This window comes from Rhinatrema bivittatum, chromosome 8 (assembly GCF_901001135.1).
Source record: "Rhinatrema bivittatum chromosome 8, aRhiBiv1.1, whole genome shotgun sequence".
NCBI lineage: Eukaryota > Metazoa > Chordata > Amphibia > Gymnophiona > Rhinatrematidae > Rhinatrema > Rhinatrema bivittatum.
In genome coordinates this window covers 206,118,820-206,141,683 of record NC_042622.1, presented here as the reverse complement: position 1 = coordinate 206,141,683, position 22,864 = coordinate 206,118,820, and the positions used below count along the sequence as shown (strand labels likewise).

Below are 22,864 nucleotides of genomic sequence, written 5' to 3'. Positions count from 1 at the left end.
AGCACGTGCGGTCCTCCAGCCAGCAAGGCACGAGGGGGTGTTTATGTCAAAGGAGTAAAACTGCACATGAATAGGGAATTTTCAACCCCACGGGTGCCATTTTGTTCCCTCCCCTGCCAGGTGCAATTAAGGGGGTGATTTGTGAATGTGCACTTTATGTCGGCTCATTTATTTTATTTTATTTAAAGAGAAGCTTACCTGGGTACTTGCTCTGCATATGAGCTACTACTTTGCAAGCAAGTGAGCTGCTCAGAATCCCCCCCCCCCCCGGCGCACACAGGCTTTCCAGCTACGGCTTCCGGTGCAGACCTCGGGGCAGCTTCCATCTTTGCATTGTTCTTGGGAAAGCTGTGGCCTTACCAATGGCCTACACGAGAGCAATACCATCTATTCTGGATCCCGCTCGTGCCTGTTCAGGGGCAGCTGCAGGCAAGCTGCATTCATGTGCTGTGGGTATTGTCCCCGTAACACAATCATTTAGTAAGGCCTGTTAGGATGGTCACCGAGCGGTCAACGGCCCGACTCGGGGATAACGCGAGGTATTTCAAATACCTCGCGTTATTCTGCTGCCGGTACCATCCATATTATAATGATTTGATTGGCATGCAAAATCAGTTCATTACCACTCACAACCACGGAAACCAAGTAACTTGACTTGCCTCAAGATCTACAAGCTGTGTCATTTGACTTGAAGTTAGCTACAACTCGGCTGCGTCAGACAATATTCCATATTCCCTCCCCCCTCCCAACTTTCACTCCCGTGGCAGTCCCCGGTGCCAGCGGTCATGCCCTGGGGATCCTTCCGGAACCCTGCACTAGATGTCGCCATTGCACGATGACCACGACTCTCTCCCCTATCAGGTGCTCTTAATACTGCCCCAACCGTCCCATATTAGCAAGTTAAATACCCCCTTTCCCCTATGAAGAGTTTTTTGATCATTATGAAATTATTTGTGCTTTAGGCATACATCTAGGAAAAAAATGTCTTGGCCTTTTCTGCTTTCACACTAACCCCACTTTCTCTTTTTATCTTTTCTATCTCCCCTTTGGTTTTTTGTCTCTCCTCCTCTGACAGACTGATAAATTTTCTCCTCCATTTTGGCTCCTCCTTTCGTTTTCCTGATAATTCTATCTCTCCTCTTCCCCGTGCCTGTTTTTGTTTTTTGTATTTTCTGAACATTAGCCTTCTTTGCTCCATTCCTGCTACCTCCTTGGGAAGAACCATATTGGTCTCCCTTTCCTCAGCCCTGTGACCTGCCTTACAGAGGTTTCTTGTCCTCTCTCTTTGGCTGATGTCCCTCAATTCCTGATAGGAAATTCGGCATCACAAGCATTGGCGCGTTTTAATGCTACGCTGGCGGGGTTCCCACCCCTGCCCGCAAAGAGAGACCCTGTTCGTCTTTGCACTGGTGGGGTTTTCAAACCCCCACTCCCCCCCATCAGCGAGGAGAGGCCCCATTGTCGGGCACGCTGTGAAGAGTGGGGAGTAAGGGAAGAGACAGATAGGGAAGGAAGGGAAAGTGGTGAGGATAGAGAGTGAAATGGAAGGGACATGAATGAGTGGGAAGGAAAGGGTGAGTGACGGCAGGGAAGGGAATGAGTGACTGAGTGGGAAGGGGTGAGAATGAGAAACAGAAGAGGGGGAGTGAGTAACAGAGGGGAGTGAATGGGAGTAAGAGTGAGTGACAGAGAAAAAGGGACAGGGAGAGAAACGAAGGGAGTGAATGGGAAAGAGTGAGTGGGAATAAGGTGAGTGACAGAGGGAAGGGTGAGAATGAAGCAAGGGAAAAAAAGAATGCGTGGAAGTGAGGGGGTGAGTGACAGAGGGAAGGGAGGGAGTTGACTAAGAGAGAAGCAGAGTGAGTGAGGGGAGGGGGTGAATGACTGAAGGTGAGTGAGAGGGAAGGGAAAAGGGAGGGAGGCAGTAGAAGAGAGGGTAGGAGTGTGTGTGAATGAACGTGTGAGAGTGTGTGTGTGTGTGTGAATGAACATATGTGTGTTTGAGAGAGAAGGGAGGAAGTTGTGTGTTCCCTCCTCTCCCCCCCCCTACTAATCCTCTACAATCTCAGGGTGGCTGGAAATGAAAAGTTTCCAGGTCTGGGGAGGAGGGAATTTCCTTTTATCCTTATTAGTTTTAATTATTCCTGGGTGTTTAATATGGCTGCTGTTTTGAAATGTTTGATTGATTTTGGGGAAATGTTTAAAGTTTTTTTTTATTCTTATTCTTTTTGACTTTTGTTTTATGAGGAGTGGTGATGTTTCTGGTTTTGCATTATTGCACTGCATACGAGTCTGGCTTGTAGTGGTTTCCAGGCCAGTTTTGTGTTCTGCACCTTACTATTTATACTTTATGGCCTGCATTTGTGACTGCGGTGAGGTCGTCTCCCCGCTGGGAAAACGCCTTGTACCCCTGTTGGGCTGAAGGTTTTTCTGAGTTTGGTAGAGGCTGGCACCCATGTTTGAAGGGGCTCCTCGGGTGCTTAAAACGATGGCGCTCAAGCCTGCTGGGTGCTGAAATGCCTGCAGCAAGTGCTGGGGATTTGATCGCTGTGTCGAGGACCTGCCGCGCCCTGCCCAACCCACCAGCCCTCGTTGTGCTTGATAACTTGTTAATATGGCACCAGTACAAAAAAGGTTTACCCACTGCTGCTCTAAAGGGACCCATCACAAATGTGATTTTATGGTCTCAAAGTAGCACTTTACTAATCGGGCCAAAATAAAATCAACCACCATCCAGTGGCGAATTGGTAGACACTCATCTCTTCTGAGCTGCAGTTCCGGTCTCTCACCACTGGAGGTGCTCACTGCACACTGGTCCTCATGTGAAACTCCCTCCCAAGGACGTGATGGAATGAGACAGCGGCGGACACTGGTTTTTATGTCCTCGAGATTGGCAGAACAACATTTGCTAAAAGGTGGGTTACTTTGATCCCTTTCCATAGCTCAGCACTGCGCGTGCCAGCCGACCCAGGTCAACCCCGACAGGCCGAGCTAGCCCCGATTTAGTAGCGCGGCACAGTTCTGTTTTTCTCAGGAAAATTGGAGCTACAAGTCTATCGTGCCTGGGGATGACCTGGCATACCCAACCACCCTAGGCAGCGTGGCCCTGCAGATGGACAAGGAGGAGAGGACAGACAGCAGTTGCTCACCTTGTCTCCAGGATCTGCTGTCGGAGAGTTTTGATGTATTCAAAGCTGTCGAAGCAGCAAATATCATAGACCAAGATGTAGGCGTGAGCGCTGCGGAGGCCCCTGCAGCAGGTGTCTGCCCACTCCTGGAACACACAGACGGGAAACCATCACTGGCAGATACAGGGCACGTGGCAAAGTGCTGTGGAGAGACGTGAGGAGGGCTATGTAAGGACGTGGCGAAGTGTGATGCAAGGACCCAGGGAACATTCTGCACATAAGACTGAGCTGCTGCAATGACTAGAATGGATCCCTACCGCAGGAAAGCCCAGGGTGATGGCCCACAGGAAAAGCACTGATCTACACAAGCATTTTGGTCGCAAGTTACTGGCAGAACCTGACAAGCCTCTAAGCAGAACAATGCAAAAGCAGAGAGAGGCCCCCCATGCTGGGGATCCCCTCTGCACAGGGGGACCCTTTTACCGTGACCTTCTCCCAAATCCAGCGAGCGGGCACCGCACGGCACGAGCCACCGCTGGACCGCTCTATCGTCCTGCACGAGAGGATGCCGCACTCGAGGTGGCCTGGCAGGAAGAGAGCCAAGGTTCTTCACAGCATTACATGATACCCCACCTTCTGGCATCCCAAAAAGGACTTTGATGTCACCTGGGATTCAATTACAGCAATGATCTCGCCGAGTCACAGCAGCAGCGCCTCTCTGATTGCTCAGCGAGGGCTGCTCTAGGCTGCACTCGGGGGGGGGTAACCAAGCTGCTTTGGAAACACAGCAAGAGCCACAAAAAGGGGCAGCAGAGAGCTGTGCACCTCCAAGGCATCTAAGTCCTAGATCCCAGAGGCTCCGATTCCTTCTGCTATCCAATTTAAGTCATGCAGTCCAAATGGTGAAAGGATCCCCACCCCCCCACCCCTCCCATCCAGTTCTTCCTAAATGAACTAAATGTATAAGCAAGCAGAGCTGGCACCTGGGTGAAACCAGTACTACACGGGTGCCAAGTCTGATCGTAACCCACTGCGCCTCCTCCCCCACAGCTCCAGCACATCTCATCTGTCAAACCAGGCGGCCTCCCACAGAATACCTGAGCTGACATCTCCTAGGCTACCCCGGGCCTCACGGACGCTAAGCCACCAGGTCTTGGAATGTCCTGCAAACACAGGTTGGGATGGCAGATAAGGACCCATCTGGTCTGCCAATTCCTTTTCCGGTGCAATACTAGGGACGCCCCCACTCCCCCCCCCCCCCCCCTTGATCTCCGGCTTCCCCTTCGCTTCCTTAGACAAAACGTCTGAGCTAGGGAGGCTCAAGGTTGCACAACAGTGTGGCAAGGCAGTGGTCAGAGCCTAAGGGTTACTAAAGAGCGCGCCTGTGTACGGCGAGACTTCACCCGGAGCATTGTATCCTTCGCTGCACGGAACAGGCACTGAAGGCAAAAAAAAAACAGTAAGTGAATTCAAGGTGGTCTGGGATAGGCAGAGAAGAGTCCTAGACGTGAAGGGAAAGCCAGAAGCCAATGGGGAAGAAGCAAACTGGGCAGACTGGTTGGACGGTTCCTACCTGCTGTCAAACTCCAGGGTTTCTATGAAGCGAGGGGGAGGCGACAGAATAAATCGACAAGGACTGGCGCTGCGTGTCCCGGACATGGAGCTAGGCACTCACCCCACCCCATAGGGAGCGATTAGCGACTGATAATAAAGGGGAAGAGAGAGCCTGAGCGAGTAAGAAAGATACCCTGGGTGCAGCGCTCCGACTACAACAGAAAGCCGTCACAGAGAGGGAGCAGTCTGCACCGGGAGGCAAGAGGAGAGGAATACGGGAGAGAAGTGGGAACCTGCGGATCACGAAACCGTACGGGTGAATTGCTGGACAAGACCGCTCTGAACACACACAGAAGGGATTTTAATTGATCTCTGCTTTAGAGAGGTCGGCTTTGGCACCGGCGATGACTTCCAGGCTTTGCTGCATCTGCACTTTAGGCAGGTCATGATCCCTTTTCTTGCATCAATAGAAGTATCCAAGGACTTTGGGGACCACGGAAAGTCCTTTCTTCCGGCACACCCAAAGAAAGCTCATGGACAGCACGGCTTTGGGTTTATTCTGAGGCTGCAACACATTCAGCTGTCTCTAGGGCCCCAGCGGGGCTGCCATCACCAGGCCAAAGCAATTTACTAGTAATGGAAGAGAGCTTTTCTCAGCGTAAGGCCAGAAAATATGCAGAAAGTATGAAAAACACAACACTAAGCATTTCTGACAGAGAAGGAAGAGGATGGTAATCTAGGTAACTATGCTTACAAATAGCCACAGTATATGCAAAGCCCTCCAGTTCAAACCAATACTTTTTTCATATTAATAAGTGAAAAAAAAGACTGAAAATGCCACAAGATCATTCAAAAATCCAATGGTTTCTTTTTTTTACAGGAACTGAAACCAAACAAACATTCTCAGAGGCTGTCTCAGGCAGGACCGGCATCAATATTAATTAAAAAAAATATATATCAAGAAAGCAAACCAAGCAGGATCATCTTAACAAGGTGCAAAAATAATTTAGTCTTTTATAAAAAGAAGATTAATGCACTTTAAAGACAAGATAGATGAGGGTATTGCAGGGCTTAAAATGGAAGCATTGTGTAATATTGGTGTAATAAACTCTGCTATGTATTCATTCTACTGGGGCAATATATGCTTCAGCCACAAGGAGGCGACCAGGGAATCCTCGCCGAGACTACGTGATCGGCCTTCTGTCTGCTCCGCCGCAGCAGCAGCTCTCTGAATCTAGGCGTGTGCGCACAACATCCACAGGCCTTAGCGCCTGAATAAACCTTGCCTCGCTCGGGAAAATGACACAAACCCGTTAAGAAATGAATGTGGATAACTCGGCAGGATTCACATTTAATAATCCGTTAAGTGCACTCCACAAAAATCAGACAGCATTTAAAGCAAATTATTTTACTCCCATTTGATAAAATCGCTTTTCTCTTTAACAAAATCAAAGCGATGTACAGTTTAAATCATAATGAACGCCCAACAAGATCGAGCAAGTTCCAAAGATTAGATAAACTATGAATAGTCACACGGCTCAAACAGTTTGCAATATCCTAGTAGTAAGAAAATAAGTTTATACGTTAAAGACTTTTCATTAACTAGACAACAGCAAAACATAGGAAGCTTGAGACTGACAACAGACAAAAGACCTCCGGTTCTTCCTCTCATCTGTTCACCTCCCTGCAGTAAGTAACAGACACAAATTGACCTTGGGCGTTACCCTGGTCTCCATTTCCATCCCATGCAACATATGGAGATTCTGTGCCAGAAGTCTAAGAAGCCGGCCACAGAACTACCCAGGGGGCCCTGGGGACGGCTGGCATCTCTGAAAGGCCCGGATCCAACCACTGTCCCACCTACAGCAAACTTCACCACCAGCACACCCGAGAAGCCTCAACGATTTAAGGCATAAATGATAAAAGTCTCGAGGCGAAATACAAAGAGAGAGACGCATCACTGGACGTCCAGCAAATGGCCCCACATCCTGGCTTTCTAACCACATTCCTCCGTGATCCCACGCTGCGGAAAGCCACAGGCTTCCTGCACCCCCCCCCCCCCCCCCCCCCCAATCAACCTGAACTTCTGAATCTTCCCCCCACTGTTCGTTCATCCCCGTTCCCCTCCATCCCATCACCCTACGTTCCTTCTGCCCCTACTCCTCTCCTCTCTCACTCTTCCAGCTGTCCCGCACAGGTTAGCGAAGAGCTGGGCGATTCCAGCAAATCACCAAGGGAAGGAAGCCACAGGCGGCATCACAGCAGCAACTTTGCACTTAAGTCAAAGAATGGTGCTGCCAGACGTCGGCCACAAACCCCGTGGGAAGGCAAAAATACATAGCCGGGCTTTAATAAGAGAAAGCACGCCACGTTAGCCTGCCCGAAGGAAATTAGCTAAAAGCAAACCAAGAAAAGCATTTGTGTACGGCACTTCCTGGCCTTCAAAAGCTACAAAAAGGCATTGTCTCTAACCAACGGCCTTGCTATTTTTTTTTTATTATTATTAATTAATTAACAGAAGTGGAGATGGAGAGCACATGTGCCTATGGTAATGGGGAGCTGGAGCAGAGAAATCTGGGGCGAGAGCGTTTATAAGGGGGTTTTTGGAATTCAAAGCAGCAAATAGGACGGAGATTGACTTCTTGGACGTAGATTAAGGTGGCCATATAGCTCCATGTCACGGTGACAAGTTAAGACAGTCTTGGTTTTACCCCGCTGCATGCTGGGATTTGCAGTCCCTGCTTTACTTAAAAGAACTCAATTGGGAAATCAGAACTACATTCCCCGTATGCAATGGGGTAAAGCCAGGACTGGCGCTGCGTGTCCTGGACATGGAGCTAGGCACTCACCCCACCCCCAGAGGAAGAGAGAGCCTGAGCGAGTAAGAAAGATACCTTGGGTGCAGCGCTCGGACTGCAACAGAAAGCCGTCACAGAGAGGGAGCAGTCTGCACCGGGAGACAAGAGGAGCAGCCCGGCTGCAAGCACATGGGTCAAGGTTTAGCAAAATCAGGTGAATAAAAAAGCTGCAAACACAGGAAATGTTAGAGTGACCGGATCTACCCGGGTCAGAGGCATCAGAATGAAAGGAAAGATGCGAGACCAACTTTGATGTACAAGAGACAGACAAGACCCAAAAGAAGAGAGAACAGGAGGCAGAGGAGAAGGGGGGATATTAAAGATCCAAGAATGAACAGGAGAGGAGGAGGAGGGAGGAATATGAAGAGGCAGGGGAGGAGCAGTCTTGTCCATGGGTAATTTTAGTGAGTGGTGTTCGGAGATTCAGACATCTGGGAGAGGAATCTCCACCCCTCCCACTTCTGACAGAAGAACAAAAATCATTTGGTCTTCGATGAAAGAACCAGAAGCTGAGAAGAGTAATGCATCATGTCCTGCAGTCTCTGCTCCTCCTCCCCACTTCTTCACAGAAGACTGCAGCCTGCCCTGTAGTCTCTCCTCCCCTCTCCTCAACTCAAAGAAAAGCACTGGTTCCCTTCCTGCCTTGCAGTCCCGGCCCCCCTCCCCCACAGAAGATTCCCCCTATCGTGGCCTGCAGTCCCGGCCCCCCTCCCCCACAGAAGATTCCCCCTATCGTGGCCTGCAGTCCCGGCCCCCTCCCCCACAGAAGATTCCCCCTATCGTGGCCTGCAGTCCTGGCCCCCTCCCCCACAGAAGATTCCCCCTATCGTGGCCTGCAGGCCCGGCCCCCCTCCCCCACAGAAGATTCCCCCTATCGTGGCCTGCAGGCCCGGCCCCCCTCCCCCACAGAAGATTCCCCCTATCGTGGCCTGCAGTCCCGGCCCCCCTCCCCTACAGAAGATTCCCCCTATCGTGGCCGGCAGTCCCAGCCTCCCTCCCCCAGAGTACAATGCAGGTTCCCCTAATGCCCTGCAGTCATGGCCCCCCTCCCCTTGTGCCCTGATCCCTGCTCTCCCTGAAAACTGCAGGGCCTGCTTTTCCCAACTACTGGCTGTCTTCTCTCTCCCAGTGCTGTGCAACTCATTATTCTTCTGTCAGGCGTGAGCTGCCGCAGAGGTCAGTGCTCAGCACGTTTATCAAAGCAGCCAAAAAGCTTGGAAAGAGCTCCCGTCATACTCTGGGAACGGCAGCTTCAAGAAGGATGATTCAGTCAGTCAGGTCAGAGTGACCCCCAGCGTGGGGTCTGCACCTCCCAGACAGAGAAAAAGCCAGAGTGAGCTACCAAGAGGAGAGGCCGCCAACAGCACCAGGTCTTACTACAGAGGCGCAGCATCAAAACAGGAGCGTCCCCATACCCAGTGCAAGAGGGACGAGGAGAGAGTCACAAACAAAGATCCAGAAATTCAGTTAAGAGCATCCCCGGCCCTGATGCAATGCGCAACCTTTGGCGTCAAACCCCTGACATCTCCTCCACTCATAACTAATAAACCGCAAAAAAAAAAAGACATCCCAGAATACTATAAAAAGAATTAAGAGGAAGAACATTCCTCCTCGCAAAGGGAGACCTAGCTGATGTCCCCAAAATCTAGCGACCAGTAACCCGCATACCTACAAGCTGCACCTGCAGGGTTAGGCACCGGAACAGACCCGGAGAGAGCGTGACATCACGTGGGGTAGGACATCACCACGGTCAGGGGAGCCTTTCCGCAGGACTGGAGGAGGGTGGAGGTTAACCCCGCATCATCGAAAAATGCTTACAAGTTACAGGCCCATTAGCTAAATAAATGAAGACTATTTAAAGGACAGGTTAGCGAAGGATCCAGCACGTTACAGGATTGAAGCAGCTTTTTTTTTTTTTTTTTTAAACCAGAGGCAGACCAACCTGACTAATTTCTTAATGTGAGAGACCAGAGATTTAGATCTGAGGTGTGCACTGGATGAGATATAGTTGGTTCTAAGTAAAGCTTTTGCTATTTTTCTGCATAGGAGACTCCTAAATAACTGAGCAGCCCTGCAGCGGTTTGACTGGATTAGAAACAGGTCCGAGTGATAGGTAGCAGAGGAGGATAACTCCGAGTGAATAAGTGTGATCAGTGGAGTGCCTCAGGGAATTGTCCTGGAGCCATTCAGTGCTCTCAGAGTGATATTGTACAGGGGTGAGTAGGAAACGTTTGTCTTTTTGTAGATAGCACTAAAGATCTGCAGCAGTGTGGACTCCTCTCTGGAAATAGACAGAATGAGGATTAAAACCAAAAACGCTTGAATAGTCAAGCATCTGAGGAGCAGAAGTCCAAGGGAGAGTTATTCAACAGGGATGGGTGCACCAAGTTGGAGTGGGACCCTGAGGTGATATCAGAGGATCTCAAGGTAGCAAAATAGTGTGATAATGCAGCAGCCAGAGTTAGAGGAATACAAGGGTGCATAGGGAGAGGTATCACTGGTAGAAACAAAACAAAAAAAGAAGAGGGAGGTGATAACGCCACTGCACTGGCCATTGGCGAGACCTCGTCTGCAGTACTTGTTCAGCTCTGGAGGCTGTCCCTGGACAGGCAGGTGCTGATCCAAAGAAGGGCTACTAAAATGGAACAGGGTCTTTGCCCAAAGTCCTATGAAATGAAAATGTTAGGACCTAAATATGCACAATGTATCCCAGAGAGAGGATGTGGGAAACAGGATGGTGGCACTGAAATATCTGAAAAGGTACTGATTTGTGCAGGAAAATCTTTTTCCATGGACAGAAATTGCAAGGGGGTACATGAACGAGCACCCACTACAAAATATTTCTTCCTGGAAAGGATGCTAGATACATGGAACTGCCTCCCAGGGATGGTGGAGCAGACGATCATGAAATTTAAGAAAAGCTGGGAAAAACAGAGAGGATCCTTAGCTGTGAATAAGCTAGGAGAAAGCGGAGTTGCTTACCTGTAACAGGTTTCTCTAAGGACAGCAGGATGTTAGTCCTCACATGTGGGTGACATCATCAGGATGGAGCCCAGCACAGAAAACTTCTGTCAAAGTTTCTAGAACCTTGACTAAGCACACTGAGCATGCCCAGCGTGCCACTATCTACGTGTCCACGTGGGGTCCCTCTTCAGTCTTGTAATATAGAATTACGAAAAAAATAAAACAAAGAGGAGAAACACATCTCTGCGGGGTGGTGGGCAGGTTTTGTGAGGACTAAAATCCTACTGTCCTAGGAGAACACCTGTTACAGGTAAGCAACTCTGCTTTCTCCTCGGATAAGCAGGATGGTAGTCCTCACATATGGGTGAATACCTAGCTACAGGCTGTTTCCCTTAAACACATGGGACACACCGCACTTAACTAGGTGCCAACGGGCACAACAAACTAGTGCTGGTGGCAACAGAGAGAGTCAGCCTGAACCCGAACAAAGAGCCTTAGGCAGGAAGAGTTGGGTTTAATTACTGAAAATATTTTGCAGGATCGACTGTGTCATGTTGACATCCCTTGTTCAAGCAGTAGTGTGAAGCAAAGGTATGGAGGGAACTTCGTGTTGCAGTTTTGCAAATTTCGTCCTCGGCGACCGCTCTGAAGTGGGCCAATGAGGCCGCCATGGCCTCCCGGCTGTAGGCCTGCTTGCGAGTAGCAGAAAGAGATGCAGTTTGCTTGAATACAGCAACTCCCAATCTATTTTTGTAGAAAGAAAAGAAGAGTTGCGAGGATTGTCTGTGGCTTGCTGTTCGCTCCAGGTAGAAGGCTAAGGCCCTTTTGCAATCTAGACCGTGCAGAGTCCGTTTGCCCTGGTGTGAATGAGGCTTAGGAAAGAAGGTTGGAAGGACGATTGACTGATTAAGGTGGATATCAGATACCACCTTCGGTAGGAACTTAGTGAGTGTGTGTAGAACCACCCAGTCATGAAAAAAAACTTTGTGTAGGGTGGATAGGACACCAGAGTCTGAAGTTCGCTGACTCTGCACGCTGAGGTGACCGCTACCAAGAAAAGGACCTTCCAGGTCAGATACTTTAGGTCACAAGTGTGAAGGGCTCGAAAGGAGCCTTCATTAGATTGGCCAAGACCACGCTGAGGTCCCATGAAACAGCAGGGGGTCTCGGGGAAGTTTCAGCTAGAGTAGACCCCATATGAAACGGCCCACAATAGGCTGTACCGAAATGGGCGAACCATCCACTCTCTGGTGGTAGGCCCCAATTGCACTGAGATGTACTATCACAGAGGTGGTCTTCAAGCCAGTCTCAGAGAGGTGCAGCAGGTACTCTAACAGCTTAGAGGTGGAACACGAGAACGGGTTCAACCCCTGGCTGTCACACCACACTGAGAATCTCCACTTCAGACCGTAAAACTTCCTGATGGAAGGCTTCCTGGACTCCAGTAGGACCCGAGACACACCCTCCGATAGATTCAGGGGCTGTAAGGTCACCCTTTCAACATCCAAGCTATGAGGAATAATGCCTGGAGGTTGGGATGGCGCAGCCTTCCCTGATCCTGTGTTATGAAGTCCGGAGATGTTCCCAGATAGATCAGCTCCCGCAGGGAGAGATCTTGCAGGAGTGGAAACCAGATCTGTCAAGGCCAATAAGGCGCGATGAGAATCATGGTCTCCCGGTTCTGCTGGAGCTTCAGGAGAGTCTTCGACACCAAGGGAAGCGGAGGATAAGCATACAAGAGGCCCTTGCCCCAGTGGTGGGCAAAGGTGTCCGATGCTGTCCTGCAGTTCCCCCAAGCTAGGGAGTAGAACTGACCTACTTTCTTGTTGCAGGGGGAAGCAAGAGGTCCACATCCAGAGTTCCCCAAAGTTGGAAGATACGGTTCACTACCTCCTGCTTCAGGGACCACTCATGGGGTCGGAATAAGGGCACTCAGCGAGACCATCTTGAACTTCTCCCATATAAGGAGCCTGCTCAAGGCCCTCAAGTCCAAAATCAGACGAAGGCCTCCTGTTCTCTTGGGATGAGGAAATACCTGGAGTAGAAGCTGCTTCTTCACTGACTGGGAGGGACAAAGTCAATCGCCCTGGCCATTGTGAGGAAGGAGAGCTCCTTGAGTAATATTTCCTGATCCGTTGAGGACCCTCAAGAGGGGAACGAGGGAGAGTCCAGAGGAACCTCCTGGAAATTTAACCTGTACCCCTGACGGATGATGGAGAGGACCCACCGATCCAAGGTGACGGCCATCCAACAGTCCGCAAAGGACCACAGTTGACCCCTGACCGGAGGATCCGCTGATAGCTGCATGGGTGACTGGCTTAAGACTCCCTTACAGCCAATCAAAAATCAGTAGCAGGAGTCTGCTGAGGCGCTGGCTGAGGTTTAGGTGTACAATGTTGTATAGGGAAAGATCTTGGTCCAGCCCATTGAGACCACGCCCTATTAGCTGGAGGGTAGTATTTCCTTGGGCGGTAAAATGTGCATCTAGGTCCCTGCCTTGAGGATTTTATACCTGAGGACTGGGGGTCCAAGGTGCTAGCAGAGGGATGCTGCAGGGTCTCATGATGATCTTTCAGCCGAGCTACCGCTTCCTTAATCTGGTCTCCGAAGAGATTATTCCTGGTACAAAGTAAGTCAGCAAAACGGTCTTGCACTTCTGGTCAGAGATCGAAAGCCTGTAGTGAGGCCATATGACGAGCACCAATGCCCGCTGCAGCTACTCTTGCCGCTGTTTCAAAGACATCATATGTGGACCTAACCTCATGATTGTTGAATTCCAATCCCTGCTGTACAACCTTCAGGAAGTCCTCCTGGAGTTGCTGAGGGAGGCGGTCTACCAATTCCTGGACCTGTTTTCAGAGGTTCCTGGAATACTGACTCATTTAGCAAGCAATGCAGGCCGCCAACATAGAGCCCTAGAAAACCTTGCAGCCCAAGGCATCTAGGGCCTTGTGCTCACGGCCTAGAGTAGCCGAGGCATGAGTATGAGACCTCTTCACTTTCTTGAGGGCGGACTTCACCACCACAGACTGGTGGGTGGTGGCATCGCTCAAACCCGTAGTTGGCTGTACAAGATACAATGCATCGGTCTTCCAGTTTACTGGAGGAAATGAGATTGGGTGCTCCCAGAGCCGGACAATCAACTCCTAGAATATAGCATGGACAGCAACTGCAACCACTTCCTTAGCACGTCCATGAACTGAAGAATCTCCAGCATCTTGTGCCTGGAGTCTTCCTCAGTCAGGAGCTGGAAGGGCACAGTCTCTGCCATGGCTCGTACAAAGCCTGCGAATGTCAAGTACTCCGGAGGGGAGCGGTATTTCTCCTCTGGAGGAGAAGGTTCAGAAGGCAGGTCCTCAGAGTCCTCTGAGGAAGAGAAAGAAGGCTCAACCTCCCAGGGTTCATAAGGAGTGTCATCTTTGATTAGATTGTCTAGCGACAACTGAGGGGAGCCTGAAGTACAATCCTGAGCCGGGGGCACCAAGAGCCACAGACGGCATCTCAGGGCCACCAAGCCCTGAGTTGCCGATAGGCCTGGCAACTCAGGGCTTGGTGGCCGCAGAATCGGTTGTGGAAGAGGAACCACTGGCCCCGATGGCCTTCCTTCATCTGAGGAATCAACGATGGGGATGGTCTCTAATTGAGGCCTCACCAGTGCCCCTCATGGCAGCAAGGGGGCAGTGCACCAAGGAGCCCCTCATGGCAGCATTGGCAGTGCACCAAGGAGCAGATCCAGCATGGACGGTGCAGGATCTGGTGGCGGCAGTGGTCCCGAGGGGGCCAGCGGCTCAATGCCCTGTAGAGCTCATCCTACTGCCAACCGCACCCTGCGCTCCAACTCCGCCTCAAATGCTGTCGATGACAGTACAGCTTGAGGAGGATGAGGCATAACGTAGTCTCCCTCGGAGCTCCAAAAGCTGGTGGGGACTGCCTTGGGCCCTCAACCTCAACAGGTGTCAATGCCTTGTCGGCACAGGGCCGCTTCAGTGGGTCTCGGATGATGCCAGCACCTTTCCGAGCTTGGAGCCATGGGAGGAAGGTGACCAATGTTGGTGCTTCCTTGACTTCCCCCGATGCTCAGCCCGGTCTTTCCCCAGCGCCGAGGGCAACGGCAATGATCCAGACCTAGAGAGAGAAGAAATAGAAACAGGCCAATCCCTAGCACCTAACTGAAGCAAGGGAACCGGCAAAGGAGAGGACAGGACCAGACCAGTAATTACAGGGGCCTCCTTGCCCCCGAGGTGTTGATGCCCCAGATACAGACGTCGAGGGTTCAGACTTCCTGGCCCCAAACAACTTGTCCATCTTATCCAGGCGTGTTCGGCAACCCTTGGGGGGTCATCTGAGCACAAAAAGAACAGTTGCACACGTATGCGACGCCCCCAGGCACAATATACTGACATTGTGGGGGTCTATGATAGACAAAGTCCAGGGACACTGGACAGCAGCGGCTGAACCCAGATGACTCCAAGGAATAAAGTAACCGCTGAGCAGTCGATAGCTGGCAGCCACCGAGCGATGGCAACATTGGTAATCGACCACAAAGAACGAGGTAGTTACTGCGACGCCTCTAAACCAGGGTCAGTCAAGGATTGAGGGATCCGGCGTGAGAAAAGAACTCAAAACACAGTTTTCCAAGATGAGCGCTCCACGGAAAAAGAGAGACTGAAGAGAGACCCCCGCGTGGACAGTGGCATACTAAGCATGCTCAGTGTGCTTAGTCAAAGATCTAGAAACTTTGACAGATTTTTTCTGTGCCGGGCTCCATCTGATGATGTCACCCATGTGAGGACTACGATCCTGCTTGTCCTAGGAGAAAGCCAAAGACCAAACATAGATCTATGGCATGCACCAGGAAGTAAAACGGGCAGAAGAGATGGCAGATAAGGACATCAGGGCCTGTCATATTCTATTTCTGTAGCAATAGAAACGAAAGGCAAGAAGACACATTCATATCAAGGCTGAATAAATGCATCATGGACAGGTATAAGAAAACTTGTCATCTTAGCATGACATGTAGTAAGTATAAGAACGCATCTGATAACAACTTGCACTCTTGGATCATGAACTGCCTTGAAACGTAACCCTGGCTTGACAGAGTACACCAAGTTCACCATGAAAATATGTCAAACTACATGCCATCTGAATTATGAAGATGGGACAATTTGTCATTCCTACCATCAAGGCTCACAGAGGAATATTTCAGGGTGATCCCCCCTCACCACTATTGCTCTGTCAGACACTAAATCCACCAAGTACTCTTATTAAGTCCTTGGGCTATGGAATAAGTCTTAATCTCACAGATACAAATGATTCACAGAGATCTTTGAGCTAGTATTTATAGGTGATTTGAATTTTACAGCTCCTGTGATTACCATCTACAGAAACAGCAGCGAGTGGTAAAAAACTTAGACTATATGCCAAAGTGACGTTTACTAGAAGAGAATTAACTAAAATTGCAAAAACCATTTCCTTGCCTGAGGACTATAACAGAAAACAGCTCGATCAGGAAAATGTGTATAAATACCTAGCAGAAGATTAAGCTGCAACAGTTCAACATACAACAAAGGGACAAAAGATCAGTAAAGCAAAGTCCAGACGACAAACTAATACTGAAAAGTGCTTTAACAGCATGGCATGACACAAGCCACCAATCAACTTGCAATCTCTGCACTTTAATAAAGTTTTAGAATCATAGACTGGTTCCAGAAAGACCTCAACCAGCTGGATACAAAAACGAGAAAAAACTCCTCCATGCTCACCAGACTGTATATCCCAAGAGTAGGAGGTACAGGCCTTATACTGAGCTACTATAACAGGTCTCCAAGTACATCCAATGGCAGTCCTTGAGAACTGCTGGAAAACTTAACTCTCACCGGTACATTTCACAAGCTCCTCTCCAGCCGTCCCTGGTTGATGATCACACCTCTCCTCCACCCTCTCCAGGCAGTCTGCCCACCGTCCTTGCAAGCTAGTAGAAGACATTACACACTGTCTTGTGAGCCACTGTGCATTCACAATCCCTGCAGCTGCCCTGCTCTCTCTTTCTGTGGGTTTCCTGCTGAAACAGGAAACCCACGGATAAAGAGGAAGGGCTGCCATGGGGACAACGTTTGGTGGTAAGACTTGATTGCTGGGCTGGGAGTCTGGGTGTTGAAGTAGGAGGAGATTTTTTCTTTGGTCATATATCTAAGATCTCTGAAAACTAATGAGGAATAAACCAAAACAATACTTCTTTTAAGGAGCAAGATCCTACAAGTGGTCAGGCTTCTATGGCTGGCCGCTGGGATATATCCTTGCAGTGCAGACAGGAATACCTGATCAGACTGGATAACCCACAGGGCTTTTTCTGCCATCACCTACTAAGTTTGCTGAACGTGCACACGCTGGCTCACAATTCTGGGCTAAGTCACACAACTAAATTATCACGGGCTCTCCACAGCAGGGTCCACACATCTGGTAATCTAAAAAAATAATATCACTTGCAATTTGCGAGCGATACTCTTGAGAGTTGCTTGCTGGCATCGACAGGAGTCAAATGCTCAGAGGGTGCTAGGCAAGAACGAAAACAACCAGAATTTTCAGCATCAAAAACTTTGACAAGCTTTCCGAGGAATAGAAGGCAGGAGTGAGAATCTGCCAGCACAAGGAGGGAAAGAAGCGACATCATGTGCAAAGCAAGAAAAAAAATGTATTAACAGTTGGACCGGTGGGAAAACCACAAACAGTGGGAAATGCAACAAGTTACTTCAACCACATGTGGGTCAACATCTGACACAGGAATGGCTAATGACAGTGCATTAAACCTAAGATGAGACATTTCTGTATGGGCAATGGATTAAGCATTACATGGTTTACAGAAAGCACAGGGGAAAAATCCCCAGACAAATGCAGATTCTGTACAACAGAGAGACAGCTGCTGCGATATGCTGATGTCAGAAGGCCAATGTACAGCAAGGAACAATAAAGTGGCATGGGTGAGGAAACTGTGCAAACTCTACAACCTCAGACTAGCAGGGGAGTTGCAACCCTGACAGCTCAATGTTAGAAAAACCGGACAGGGTGGTAAAGAAGAAAGACACAAGAATGGCATTGCTAACGGAAATGTTTGTACTAGATATGGAGCAAGAGAAGTTCATCAGGCACCAAGCTATGTAATCAGGAGCCAGGAAACCATGGCGGAAAGATAGAGAAACAATCCTAATTTTCTCAGTTGCCACCGGCCTGATTAAAAAAAAAAAGAACTTCTGACCGCATACAGATAGATTGTTTGTATATATTACACCTTATGAGCTCCAAAAGAAAGCTCTTTGGCACCATGCAAGTATGAGAACGAGAGATACTGGTATCATGCTGTAGGGAGATATCCCATGTTTTACCACTGAAAGCACCAAATATGAATCATAATAGCCAAGACATATGCAGACCAGTGTACAGACAGGCCAAGACACTGTCACAATGAAAGAGAAGAGGCCTTGCCAGATGAGAACTTTACACTGAAGGCTACTTTATTAAGATCTGCCTGTCTGTATGATCCTGTGTAAATAAAAAAAAAAGACCATGAGACAATGCAGCAGCTAAGCTCATAAGCAGGAGTCAGGCACCGGCCAAGGGAATCCAGAGATCAGAAAGACCCCCACCCTTAGAAAAAAAAAAAAGGGGGGTATCAGTCCGAGACGGAAAACGCTGACACTGGCATAACAGCTTGGCATACAGATGTGGTAGTACTCCCTCCGAAGAAATGGGGAGCAGGGGAAAAGACCTGCAATGCGACAGAGACCCTCCACCCACCAAGGATTATGCATGAGCTCATGCATATTTATCGGCTGGAAAGTATAAGATGGGGGGGGGGGGCAAATAAGGAGAAAGAGTGACCCTGAAAGCGACCCCTGAAAGAAAAGGAACCAGAAGAGTGAAAGGGGAGCCAGAAGCAGACCAGCACCCCCTGCTATTGAGGAGGGATAAGACTAGGTGTGGCCAGGAGACAGAGGAGAAAAGACCGGAGACGCCCTGCTTAGGTTCGGAAAGTGACCCGGAGACTGAGACTGTGAGGGGCGAGAGCAAGCCCCAGACGGCCCGGCAAGTACCAGAGCCAGAAGCAAGTCTCCTTCCCGGACCGTCTGCCAGCTCCAAACCCAGCAAGTGAGCCTTCTCCCATACCCACATTCTCCGGACCTCCAGCCAGAGCTGTTTCAGAGGTAAACAGTGGGATATCACCTGAAGTTGGGACCAGGGGTAAGTAAATTAGCTATAAGTATTAATATAGTAAGCAGGCTAAGGTTTATGGCATGTGTGAAACCATCCATGGCACAGAACATTTAAGATTAACTGCTGTTTAGTAGCCAGGATGCTAGAGACAGGAATAATTGTTATTTTCTAAATGCTAAATCCTGCCAAATCTGGTAAACAAAAGTCTATTTCTGAGAACACGTTGTCTTTTTCCTGAACTTAGAATGGTGAAGTGGGAGGTGAACTGGAAGTGTCCTGTAGCAGACAGGCACCTGCACCCCTAAACTTGCTTTCAATACCCACTACACTCTCATTGAAGTGAGGTTCATTCATGCCATAAGAACACAGAACTGCCATATTGGGTCAGACAAAGGGCCATCAGACCCATTATCCTATCTCCAACAAGGGCCAATCCAGATCACAAGTACCTGACAAGATACCATACTGTAGATCTCATGCTGCAAATGTCCAGACATAAGTAGTGGCTTTCCTCACGTCTGCCTGGTTAATAATAGTTTATGGACTTCCCCTCCAGGAACTTGTTCCAACATTTTTAAACCCAGCTACATTAACTGCCTTTACCACATCCTCTAGAAATGAATTCTAGAGCTTAAATTGTGCATTGAGTGAAAAAGAATGATCTCAGGTTTGTTTTAAATGTGCTACTTACTAACTTCATGGAGTGGCCTTTAGTCTTTGTAGTTTTTGAAAGAGTAAATAACTGATTCAAATGTAACCACTCTGTTCCACTCATGGTTTTATAGACCTAAATCATAGCCCCTGAGCTGTCTCTTCTCCATGCTGAACAGCCCTAACCTTGTTAGCCTTTCCTCATAGAGGAGCCATTCCAACCCCTTTATCATTTTAGTCGCCTTTCTCTGTAACTTTTCCAGTTCAACGATATCCTTTTTTGAGATACAGTGACCAGAACTGTACACAGTACTCCAGGTGTAGTCTCACCATGGAGCAATACAGAGATATTATGACATTCTTTTGTTTTATTCTCCATTCCTTTCCTAATAATTCCTAATATTTTGTTTGCTTTTTTGACCGCCACTGAACTCTGAGCCAAAGATTTTAAAATATTATCCATGATGATGCCCAGATCTTTTCCTTGATGGTAACTCCTAATATGGACCCTAACATTGTGGGTTACTTTTCCCTATATGCATCACTTTGCACTTGTCCGCATTAAGCTTCATTTGCCAGTTGGATGCCCAGTCTCTCCAGATCCTCCTCCAATTTTTCACAATCTGCTTATGATTTAAACAACTTGGAATATTTTGTATCATCTGCAGATCTGATTACTTGTCATTCCCTTTTCCATATCATTTATAAATACATTTAAAAAATACTGGTCCCAACATAGATCCCTGAGGCACTCCACTCTTTACCTTTCTGCATTGAGGAAACAGACTATTTAGTCCTACTCTCTGTTTCCTATCTTTTAATCAGTTTGCAATCCACATTAGGACACTGCCTCCTATATTTTAACTTTTTAATTTTCTCAGGAATCTCTTGTGGGGGACTTTGTCAAACACAACTTGAAAATCCAAATACATTATCTCCACTGGCTTACCATTTGTCACATGTTTATTAAGTCTTTCAAAAAATGTAGAAGATTGGTGAGGCAAGACTTGGGAGGAGGAATAACCTAGCGGTTAGAGCAGTGAACTATGAACCAGGAGACCAGGGAGACCAGGGAGACCAGGGTTCAAGTTGCTCCTTGTGACCTCGGGCAAGTCACTTTACCCTCCATTGCCTCAGGTACAAAAACTTAGATTGTAAGCTCTCTGGGGATAGAGAAATACCTACAGTACCTGAATGTAAACCGGTGTGATATCTCAATTGAGATCGAATGTCGGTATATAAAAATAATAAATAAATCCATGCTGGTTGTGTCCCATTAAACCATGACTTTCTATATGTTTTGTGATTTTGTATTTTAGAATAGTTTCTACAATTTTTCCCAGCATTGATGTCAGACACCAGTGTATAGTTTCCTGATCACCCCTGGAGCTCTTTTTAAAGATTGGCATTAAATTGGCCACCCTCCAATTTTCAGGTACAATTGATTATTTTAATGATAGGTTACAAATTACTAGCAACAGATCTGCAATTTCATTTTTGAGTTCTTTCAGAACTCTGGAGTGTATACCATCTGGTCCAGGCGATTCACTACTTTTTAGTTTGTTAATATGCCTTATCGTCCAGGTTCACCATGATTTGTTTACAAATCATCACCATTAAATACTGTTTCCAGCATGGGTATCTCCTCTTCAAACAATGAAGCAAAGAATTAATTTAGTCTTTCCTAAATGCCCCTTTAATCCTTTGATCATCTAATGGTCCAACTGACTTCCTTTCGGATATATTTTTAAAAGTTTTTATGGAGTTTTTGCCTCTACAGCCAGCTTTATCACAGTTTTACATCTAACTTGCCAATGCTTATGCTATTTCCTATTTCTTAAGCTGGAACCTTTTTCCAATTTTGAAAGAAGGTTCTTTTAGCTAAAATAGCCTCTTTCACCTCACCTGTTAAATCATATCGTTTGTTTGCCTTCCTTCCACCTGTTTTAATGCGTGGAATACATTTGTCTGGGCTTCCAAGATGGTATTTTTAAACAATGTTCACACCTGATGTACTCTTAACCTTTGTAGCTAGAATTTTTAGTTTCTTTCTGTTTTCCTCATTTTATCAAAGTCTCCCTTTTGAAAGTTAAATATAGAGCAGTAGATTTACATAATGTCCTCCCTCCAGTCATTAAGTTAAATTTGATTGTGTTATGATCACAGTTGCTAAGCGGCCCTATTACTGTTACTTCTTGCACCAAATCCTGTATTCCACTAAAAATTAGATCTAAAATGGTTCCTCCACTCATCAGTTCCTGGATCAGCTGCTCCATGAAGCAGTCATTTATTTCTTCTAGAAACTTTACCTCCCTAGCATGTCCTGATGTTACATTTACTCAGTCGATATTGGGGTAATTTGTGGAGGTAATTGAAACCTCCCACTATTATTGTGCTGCAAATTTGTTAGCATCCCTAATTTCTGTTAGCATTTCATTATCTGTCTGTTCATTTTGGCAAAATGGGTGGTAGTATACTCCCACCACTATACTCTTCCCCATCACACATGGTATTTCCTCCCGTAAAGATTCTACTGTGCATTTAGTCTTCTGCAGGATCTTTATCCTGTTGAACTCTGCGCCATCCCGCCTCCAAGTTGATCCATCCTATCATTGTGACATAATTTGAACCCTGGCATAGCACTGTCCCATTGGTTATCCTCCTTCCACTAGGTCTCTGAGATACCAGTTAGGTCTACCGCTTCATTCAATGCTATACACTCTAACTCTCCCATCTTACTTTTTAGACTTCTGGAATTAGCATACAGATATTTCAATGTATGTTTCTTTATTTGTATATACAATTTTCCTCGCAGCTAACAGGATAATTTGGAATCTTTTAACTCAATCTGGTCTTTACTTATAGGCTCATAAGCTACTTTTGCTTTTATTGGAACCTCTCTATTGGGATGCTCCAACTTCCCTGTTTTTTAGTATCCTTCAAATATATCTCCCTCCGAACCATGCGCTGCTTAGCGACGGTCAGCTTTCCCCCTTGTTCTAGTTTAAAAGCTGCTCTATCTCCTTTTTAAAAGGTTAGCATCAGAACCTGGTTCCACCCTCATTAAGGTGGGAGTCAATAGTTTTGGAATAGAATCCCCCTTCCCCAAAATGTTGGCCTGTTCCTAACAAAACTAAAGCCCCCATCCCTGCACTTTCGTCTCATCTATGCATTGAGACTCCAGGGCTCTGCCTGCCTCTGGGGTCCTGCATGTGGAACAGAGAACATTTTGAAGAATGCTACCCTGGAGGTTCTGGATTTCACCTTTCTACCTTTCCTATGTCACCGATGTCTACATATACCTCCCCAGCAGTGTCTAAAATCCTATCAAGGTGATGTGTGAGGTCTGCCATCTTCGCACTAGGCAGGCAAGTTACCAGGTGATCCTCACATCAACCAGCCACACAACCATCTATATTCCTAATAATTGAATTACCAACTATGACGGCCAACCTAATCCTTCCCTCCTGGGTGGAAGCCTTTGGAGACCCGTCCTCGGTA

At 47.8% G+C, this 22,864-nt stretch overlaps 1 protein-coding gene across 3 annotated transcripts in view; it reads right to left on the bottom strand.

The window, feature by feature from the left end:
- Positions 1-22,864, bottom strand: part of RASL10B (RAS like family 10 member B) — a 72,169-nt gene that overhangs the window by 5,324 nt on the left and 43,981 nt on the right. For all 3 annotated transcript variants that reach the window (XM_029612750.1, XM_029612751.1, XM_029612749.1), the window contains exon 4: positions 3,150-3,274. In XM_029612750.1, the coding sequence (XP_029468610.1) occupies positions 3,150-3,274 (125 nt within the window). The remainder of the gene's footprint in view (positions 1-3,149; positions 3,275-22,864) is intronic.